Raw genomic sequence first — 9,966 nt, forward strand, 5'->3', positions numbered from 1 at the left:
CAATCTGCACTAGCCACATTTAGGGCTTCCCTTCCCAGAGGTATCTCTAAAGATAGCCCGGTGGGTGCTAATGTCCCCGGGGTGTTGAGCTTGGTACCCTGACAGCATGAGTTGGCAGTCCTGGATTTTGCTGTAGGTTGTAAGGAGTCTACAACTGAACTCATGATGCTACTCTACAATGATTCACAGCATATGGATATGGTTTATTGAGAAACTGCCAAGAGTGAAAGCAGATTGTTCTGGTTTCTGATGCCTCAGTACATCTCAGAAGGATATGAGCAAGAATCTTTAGCATGCTAAGCAGTGCCATGCCTTAGTAATGACAGCAGTTCTAACAATCCCGTTTTCTCTTCTAGAAAAACTTCACCATGCCCTTTATCTGGTCTGGGGTATTGTATTGGACAGCCACTGACTGGCCAGCCAAAATGCAAATCCCGTGGCATAAGTTCACCACTATTTCTTTAACAGTTCAGCAGGGATGCTTCAAATTCCCTCTGTTTTACCACCCTTCAGCATAAAGATCCCCTCCTTTACTCTGTCAGGGAAGGAGGTTTCTTGCTGATGAGCAGATCTAGCAATGGAATTACGACACCACTTGTGCTCAGCCTCCAAGAAGGTAATAAGTAGGCCCTAGATGACCTCATCTGCTTTCCCTGAATTTTCGGGAGTAAGTAATATTGATACTGTTATTGTTATTATTGACATTATAATTGTTATGTTAATAAAATATAAAGTTGAAAAAGATATAAAAAATAATCTTTCTGACAAACAAGAAAAGAGTAAACAGATGAGATAGGTAGGATTAGTAACTGACAAGATTAGTAATATAAAAGTTAGCATGTACATTAACACATGTGATTAAGGATTAAGAAGGATTTACAAAATATTGCATATAACTACAGGATTACAGTAAAATAAAAAACATCGCAGTCTCATGTTCCTTTTTTATTGGATACATACAAATACTTTTAGGAAAAATAAAAATGATGAACAAAGTCAGTAAAATTGACAATAAGAATGGCCAAGTTTCAAATAATATTGAAAATTCTTTTGAACATCATAAGGAGCAAAATAAAAAATCTAATCTTAAATCTAGTGCATCTAGACAATATACCTAAATAACCTTCCAGTATAGTCACAATCTAGCAAAATCTGCTGTAACTTTTTATTGCTCCAAACAATAAAAAATATGTTATTTGTCGTCTAAGTTATTTTACTTACGCAAAAAATTGGAATCCATGTGGCCTCCACCTTTCTGAAGTGACCCAATGCGTGACTTCACTCGGTCCTGGATGGAACTGCTTGATGCACTCAGCACATGGCTTCTGAAATATGAGAATTCATCATTTGAATTTGTTTATGTGCCAACATCTAAGCTCATCAAGTGCATTCTGAAACATTTTATGGTATCATAGTGAATTCATGCCTTGTTATATTTGAAAAACTGATTGCTTTGTCAAAGATAAACACTAATAAAACTTACTATCTTTAATCTAAGTGGCAATTAGAATTTTTAAAATTATTAACTGATGATAACATTAATGGTAAAAATAATTAACATAGTCTAACAGTAATTACTTTAAAAACTTTTCTGCATTTTCCTCCATCTCTTCCTCTTTCTTCCGCTCTTCCTCATAGCGCTGGATGTTATCCTTCCTGTCCTGATCTCGCTTCCTTGCAGCATCCATCATCTCTTGTCTTTTCTTTTCCATTTCTTTGGCAGTCAGCTTCGGCTTGCCCCCGTATCTATGTTGCCCGTTTGATGCTCCATCTCTTGACCTTTCCTGGTCTCTACTGTTTCTATCCCTACTTCTGCTCCTGCTCCTGCTTCTGCTATGGCCTCTGGACTTTCTGTATCTATCATCCCTTCTTCCTCTCTCCCTGCTCCTATCTCTGCTTCTGCCTCGTCGGTCTGATGCAAAGTCATTGCTTCTTTCTCTTCTTCTATCCCTGCTCACTCTCCTCATCTCCTCTCTATCTCTGTCCAGTTCTCTGTTCCTTTCCACATAACCATCTCCTCTCCCAGTATCTCGGTGTTTAAAGGACTTCCTGGATCCTCTGTCTGGACTGTGCTCCTTCTCAGTGCTTCTTCCTAAGCCTTTTTGCATTGAGGTCTGAATTCCTTCTCTGTCTGAATACCTATTATGTCTAGTACTTGTATCTTGTTCACTTTCTGATTCTTCCTTCTTCTTGGATTTCTTCTTTTCAGACTGAAAATAGAGAAATGTTCATCAATAAACAATTTTTTTTATTCTGCTGCATTTCTGAAGTTTTTTGCATTGGTACTCTCTCTATATGCCTCCAACTAGCCATCATCGCTGTTTTATGTACTGTCCGCTGTAGTTTTTATTGTGAATTTGGTTACTTAAAGCTGGCTCCACAAGTGTTTAGCCACTGTAGATTAATAGGCCTTACTGACAATTTCCAAATTCTTTTAGTTTGTAGGATTCCCCCCCCCCCCCAATTCTGTTAATAAAAATACATCAGTCATAATCAACATAATTGACATTAAAATTATAACAATGTTGTCAAATATTAATTATGATAAAAATCAAAGAGAATCTTCCCAAAAATCAAGAAAAAGGGTAAATAATAGACTCTTTGGTGACTAAATACTTGAGGAGGCATCTATGCATAAGCACTATTAATAAAACTAAATTCAGAGGGCATGAAATGCATATCATGCAATCTGTTACCATTGGGTTAACAAAATAAGACAAATACTTACATTCTTTTTAGCTTTCTTTTCCTTTTTCTTCAGTTTTCTTTTCCTTTCCTCATCTGAGCTATCACTGGTTTCACTTTCACTAGCTTTCTTCTTTTTGCTTTTCTTTTTCTTCTTCTTCTTATCTTTCCGTTTCTTTCTCTTTTCCTTCTTCCTTTTCTCATATTCTGAATCGGATGAATCACTACTGCTGCTGCTGCTCTCACTGCTAGAGCTACTGCTTGAGGACCTTTTCTTTTTCTTCGTCTTTATTGCTGATATCTGAATATGGAAACAAGATTACAACTTTGCAGAATGTAATATCACATAATTTCTAAAATCATAAATTGCCTTCATGTGACTTGCAAAAAAACATAATCTAACCAATATAACAAATACACTACATGTTTAATATTTGAAAATGCTTAATATGCACAAATATGCTCTACATGTTTTTCATCAACAGAATGCGATAAATTTACCAAACTGCGTGGTATAGGATGGGGGTATGGAGTGCAGGAGGGGATACAAAACAAAGTGGGTGTTCTTCGGGGCTTAAATCTTTACAGAACTGGTTGATTTTCTTTTTACCAATAAATATTAACTGTAGCCTTGGTGTATAAGACCTTGTCACACACCTTGTCTAATACCCTCTACTGATCTTGGATATTTTCGTAGAATGTAAACGGCAAGAAAGAGCCAAGGGTTTTAAGAAGGGGTTAGTTCTGAGGTAGCACAAGTGGTGATAAATCTTTATTGAATATTTCTCGGTTTCAGCTAACTGGTATTCTACAGTGCAGTAACTGCTCTAACTCCATACTGCAATCACTTCTAAACTTGTATGCTGATAATTATGAGTAAAGTAGCCTTGGAGAGGCAATTTTACTACTCCTGTGATGGTTTCATTTAAGCATTCCAAGTTAGGCCACAGGATTTTTTTTTTCTTGAATAGCATAACTGCCGACATTTATTTCCAGAAAAAAAAAAAAAATCAAATTTCCCGCCGATATTGTGACGTCTGCAAAAGATATAACAAAAAAAAAGAAAGAAATACAAATCAATTTGTCTATGATTCATTGTGTATGGTATCATTGTTCCTATCCCTAAAACAAAAATAAAATATATTTGGCGGAAATACCTTACTCTCATCCATCATGTCAGGTCTATTGTCTATTGTGTCCACGGTCAGTGGTCGTTCCTGATCAGTATTGGCGTATTTCTCATATGTGCAGAGAACCTGCACACTAGGATGTAAACTCACATTCAAACATCAAAACAAAAATACTTGTTTTCTTGTTTTTACACTGAATTCCATTTCATATACAGAAAGGAAGTCCTTTTTCAACCTGTACAAAGTAGCAAAGTACATATATGTCAATTCTTTATGAATATCTTTTATTTTGATTTCCAAAATAATAAATTCTGGTTGAAAGAATTCTCTGTCTGTTTTCATTCAACTTCCTCCAGGTGAGGCTGGAACTGATAGATTCCTTTACGTCTGATCTTTCTTTCTTTCATGCTCTTTTTTTTTTTTTTTTTGCTGCTGCCTCCCACCGACATTTCATTATCACCAGACTTGCTCGCTATTCAAGAAAAAAAATGCTGTGGCCTTATGAATAAATAAATAAATAGAAATCAGAACGATACCTCTGGTAACAACCGTCATGGCTGTATCACATTCTAAAATAAGTGATCTAAAATAGGCCTAATCAAAACATCTGTGTTTTCTCTTGGTTGCTGAAATCTAAAGTCTTTCTTGTTCCAAAGGCAAGGATGAAAGTTGATACTTATATACCTTTACTAGAATTATGTCATTCTGATGAAAATGTAGACAATATCCAATGTTCACTGCATGCTTTGCTTTGAAGAGTTACTAATTCTTATATCTATCTATCTATATATATATATATATATATATATATATATATATATATATATATATATATATATATATATATATATATATATATATATATATATATATATATATATATATATATATATATATATATTTATTTTATTTATGTTATTTATCTTATTTATCTTATTTATTTCATTTATTCTTTTATTTGTTTTAGTTAGTTAGTTAGTTAGTTAGTTAGTTAGTTAGTTAGTTAGTTAGTTAGTTAGTTAGTTAGTTAGTTAGTTAGTTAGTTAGTTAGTTAGTTAGTTAGTTAGTTAGTTAGTTAGTCAGTCAGTTAGTCAGTTAGTCAGTTAGTCAGTTAGTCAGTTAGTCAGTTAGTTAGTTAGTCAGTTAGTTAGTTTGTTAGTTAGTTGTGCAAAAATGAACTCGGACAACACCATTTCTTTCTCTTTGAAGTTCTAATTCACACCATAATTACAGAGACATCACCATCTAACAAACAAATTACACTTAAAAAGACTAAGGTTTGTAACTTTCAAAACAAGAGGATCACAGACATCACAACATGAATATCTGAGTCTTACAAGTTGCTGAAGTTGTTTCATCTTGACTGGATTGTCTGTAATTTGACGTCTGGTGGCTTCTTCATTCTGGCGGATCAGCAGAAGAGGATCTTCCATAAGTTTCCTTTTCATGTCTACCTGCATGTTTCCATCCCGACGCACTACTGACTCTGGGTTGATCTCTGAAAATTGACGGTGAGAAATAAAGTTGATCTCTATTATATAATGTGAAAAGCTATACATATTCTGTAATACAGCATATAAAAAAGCTATACATAATATGAAAAGCTATATATAATCTGTTTTATTTTATACATGCATATTTCCTATATCATTAAAAAAAAAAAAAATAAAAAAAAATAAATAAAAAAGTAAGCAAAGGTCAAATCAGAAGTAACATATATTTCTGAAAAATTTATTCTGTCCACACACCGTGCTCTATTGTATAAGCAGGTTTGCTGCTCTGTGGGGCTTCATTCGCACTGCCCATGTCTTCCCTTCCCTCCTCATTTTCCATCTTTACCATCTGCTCAAAGGCAGTGTCAATCTTGCGTCCGAGCAGGTACTCTTCACGACTCACATGTCCACCAGGGCCCTAAGGGAGAGAGGCATGTCGGAAATCAATGCAGTTTGGTCTATGACATCTACTAATGGTACAATCTTACTACTATAAAGTTTTACATTAATAAATTGCCAGTTATATCTACTGAAGAATAGGTCTCAAAGAATTTGGTTGAAAAAAAACTTTTATTTTGGCTGAAATCATTGTCATTATCCTTTTTTTTTTAATAATGAGAGTTGAAATACATCACACAAATTCTTCCATACAGAGATGTGCAATATCCAAATATCAATGAATTAAAACAAATAAATAAATGAGTAAATAAATAAATAATAAAAAAATTAAACACAAAAATAATGCAGATGCATCTGTATCTACACAGGAAGTTACATTTCTCTATAATATACTTAGGCCTATAAATGAAATATACATGTTCATCTATCATAACTTTCTTACCTTATACATCCAATCTAGTTTAGCATCCCCCTTCTTTTCCACGGCTCCAGATTCTTCTGCTGTTCTTTGGAGGAATTCTCTTTCTCTTTCTTCCTTTAGTTCCCGCTGCAATTCTGCCATTTTGCGGTCCTCTTCTGCTTTCTGCTGTTCTGCCTTCCATACTCGCTCCTGGTTCTTCAAAGTGCTTGGATGCCATGACTTTTTCAAATTCTGGAAAAAAAAAAAAAAAAAAAAATGGTTATCTACCTTTTTCATGCCACAGCCTTGATAAGAATCTATTATCTATGATTCCTGTGAAAACTTATTATTTATCTTCTCCCTAGGTAGCATTAACTTCATCTCATTAACTTACACTAGCTTTCTTATCAAATCACTAATTAATGTATTGTCTAAGTGGTATCATATGTCTATTTTGCCAAATAATTGTTAGTATTTCAAACATTTAACATAATTGGGGACAGTATGCCCTAAAACAGGTTGCAGTCATGTGGCAGTTAATCAATGAAACAATTAAATCCTTGATAATAATTATATTAATTACATTTTCTTTTAGCAAGATAGTGTTAATATTTATTTTCTTAAAATAAAAGCAAAATGAATTGAACACAATTTACTAAAGAAAAAATGTGCAGATATCCACAGACTAAGATATAATAATATTAATATGATATACATATTAAATCTAAATTAATCATATCTGTATGAATGTAACATAGCACTAAGCATATAATACTTATGATTTCAAGAATAAGGAAAAAAATTTACTTCCTATATCATATAAAACATTTATTTCACTTTGTGCATACCATATAGTTCTTATCATACAAGGTTATGTTTTCCAATTTCTGACAGAGCAAGTCAAAAACTTGAAATGAGGTCCAGTAAAAGCCATGCCTTAGGAATAATTCCTGAACTCACACATTGTGACTTTGTATATTTTTAGACTATAAAAGATCATGTCAAACATATTTCAAAAGCTTCTACTAAACCTAGTCTGAAATTCAAAATAATTTTCATAACAATTTATGATTTTAATTATCATTTTAATCATGGCAACCCTAATTATAAGTAAAATCATTCTTCCTAAACGGACTGCATCCGTCTAAGATGAAGAACATACTACTCCAGTCAACAAGCTCAGGGGTATTCCTTTGAATCCGAGATTCCTAGGCGGGATTTCATATTTTGAGTGAAAACAAAATATGAAATAAAGTGGAAACAGAAACGTCTAAACTGAGATCCAGTCAATTAGGATCTGCAATGGACCCTATCCTACACACAGTGCTCCTTATTTCCCCTCCTGATAGTCATATATATCTAGCTAGTGCTCTCAGACCCCCTACTGAGCTGTGCATGTAAAGAGAATCTGTGAAAAGAATCTGATGATTTTTGTCAGGTATGTGCACCTGGAACAGAGTTACTGCACTTTAATATGATCTGTGAGGTTGTAACAATTCCAGTGTGAGTTCATTTTTACCAAATTATTGTGGAATAATTATGAGAAAAACAAAGTTGCACCATCAATAAAGGAAAATTTGAAAATTAAATCATGTGGTACTGATACATTTCTGTCAGTGTTAAACCCTCAAATGTATAATCTCAGTAAAAGTTTGCAACATGATCCTAACAAACACATGAAATTGAGTAAAATACAAACTGTACTGCATTAATTGTTTGATATTATTGGAAAAAGGCGTCACCACTGAATCAACTAAAACTAACCTTATGGCCTTGAAGATATTTAATTGTCAATCACTTTTCATTAAATAAACTTGTCTCGCAAATTAATAATAATGAAGTTATTCAATTATCAGAATAAATAAAAATAATAATAAAACGAGGTGCGATTCACACAGGAGCTGAGGGAATACTGACCAAATGCTCCACTGCACATGCAAGAGGTCTCTTGTACCCGTAGTGCTCCTGTTATCTCGCCTATGACATCACGGCCAGTGTCACGATTTCTTTGATCAATTGTTTGGCAGTTAATTTACTAGCCAATGGGGAAAGACTTCATGAGGGAAACAGCCAATGAATGAACATCAGCTAAAATAGAGGCTATGAAATTCAATTTTCAAATTAGTCTCGCCATGACTTGTGTGTGTAGGATGTCGTATCAAACCATTCCAAGTTATAAAAAATCATTCTGAAGACGATGAGGCTAGCTTGAAACTATTATGTGAACACGGAGTGCTACCCTCTGAAGTGCCTTGCAACCTGCCGTCATGTCGCTCGTGCTCATGCCTCTCTAGCGCTCCTGCTCCCAGAAGCCGTTCCACTGATATCGAGAACCCTAACCTTGGCCCCTCCTCTGCATAGGTATGTTTTACGTTTATTTTCACTGAAGTGACTAGATGTACTGTTTCGCGTGCGTACAAACAGCATGTGGAAACGCCCGATGCCAACTTTGTCCAACGCTCTTTCCTACCGTGAATACGTGGAGGATTCTCTGCTTCCCTGGGCGAGGGTGAAGGGGGGGCAGCTCCCCCCCCTCTAACAAGGGGGTTGCAGGGGGCACAGCCCCTTGCAGTGTGTAATTTTTATACCTACGACCGACATGTGTGACCTGGTATTATTGGAAAAAGGCGTTATCATTTAATCGACCAAAACTAACCTTATAGCCTTGAAGATATTTAATTAACGTTCACTTTCCTTTAAATAAACTTGTCTCTCAAATTAATAATAACAAAGTTATTTAATTTTTAAAATCAATTCTGAAAAATAATAAAATGGGGTGAGATTCACATGGGAGCTGCGGGATAACTGACCAAATTTTTCACTGAGCATGCGCGGGGTCTCTCATACCCATACTGTTCCTGTTATCTCGCCTGTGACGTCACGGCCAGTGTCACGATTTCATTGGTCAATTGTTTGGCGGTTAATTTAATAGCCAATGGGGAAAGAATTCACAAGGGAAACAGCCAATGAATGAACATTAGCTAAAATAGAAGCTATGAAATTCAATTTTCAAATTAGTCTTGCCATGACTTGTGTGTGTAGGATGTGGTATCAAACCATTCCAATTTATATAAAGTTATCTTGAAGACGATGGGGCTAGCTTGAAACTATTACGTGAACACGGAGTTCTACCCTCTGAAATGCCCTGCGATCAGCCGTCACGTCGCTTGTGCTCACGCAGACCTCTCCAGCGCTTCTGCTCCGGCAAGCCGCTCTACTGATATGACGACCCTCACCCTGGCCCCTCCTCTGCATAGGTATGTTTTAGGTTTATTTTCACTGTAGTGACTAAATGTACAGTGCTTCGCATGCATACGAACAGCATGTGGAAGCGCCTGATGCTGACTTTGTCCGACGCTCTCTCCTGCCGTGAATACGTGGAGGATTCTTTCTTTTCCTGGGCAGGGGGGTCGCAGGGGGCACATGACCGACATGCGGGACAGCCTGATGCCGAGTTTGTCTGACGCTCTCTCTTGCTGTAAATACGTGGAGGATTCTTTGTTTTCCTGGGCGGTGGTTGGGGTACTAAATCGGTACCATGATTACAGCAGAGAATGAGAATTCCAGAGTGGACATGCATTATATCAAGAGTGGCGCAACTCTGGTATGGAAAAGACAATCTACCCATTGCCAATGGAAACGAACACCAGAATCAACCGAACCAAGACAATACAAATCGAACGAATCTAGTTTCATCCTGAAAAGCGTTGGTGACATCTTATTCCAAATTTACCTGTGACCGCCCAATCCCGAGTCTGTCCAACACTCTCTCCTACCGTGAATACGTGGAGGATTCTTTGTTTTGCTGAGTGGGGGTAGGTGGGCAGCAGCCCCCCATGAGGAAGTTGCAGGGGCACAG

The 9,966-nt window shown here is 36.0% G+C and overlaps 1 protein-coding gene across 1 annotated transcript in view; it reads right to left on the reverse strand.

The window, feature by feature from the left end:
• Positions 1-930: 930 nt before the first annotated feature.
• Positions 931-9,966, reverse strand: part of Cwc25 (CWC25 spliceosome associated protein homolog) — a 9,551-nt gene continuing 515 nt past the window's right edge. The window contains exons 2-7 of the mRNA XM_027358428.2: positions 6,150-6,359; positions 5,564-5,726; positions 5,153-5,313; positions 2,729-2,986; positions 1,579-2,210; positions 931-1,325 (exon numbers count right to left, since the gene is read on the reverse strand). Of these exons, the coding sequence (XP_027214229.2) occupies positions 1,214-1,325; positions 1,579-2,210; positions 2,729-2,986; positions 5,153-5,313; positions 5,564-5,726; positions 6,150-6,359 (1,536 nt within the window). The 3' untranslated portion in view covers positions 931-1,213. The remainder of the gene's footprint in view (positions 1,326-1,578; positions 2,211-2,728; positions 2,987-5,152; positions 5,314-5,563; positions 5,727-6,149; positions 6,360-9,966) is intronic.

This window comes from Penaeus vannamei, chromosome 5 (genome assembly GCF_042767895.1).
Source record: "Penaeus vannamei isolate JL-2024 chromosome 5, ASM4276789v1, whole genome shotgun sequence".
Lineage (NCBI taxonomy): Eukaryota > Metazoa > Arthropoda > Malacostraca > Decapoda > Penaeidae > Penaeus > Penaeus vannamei.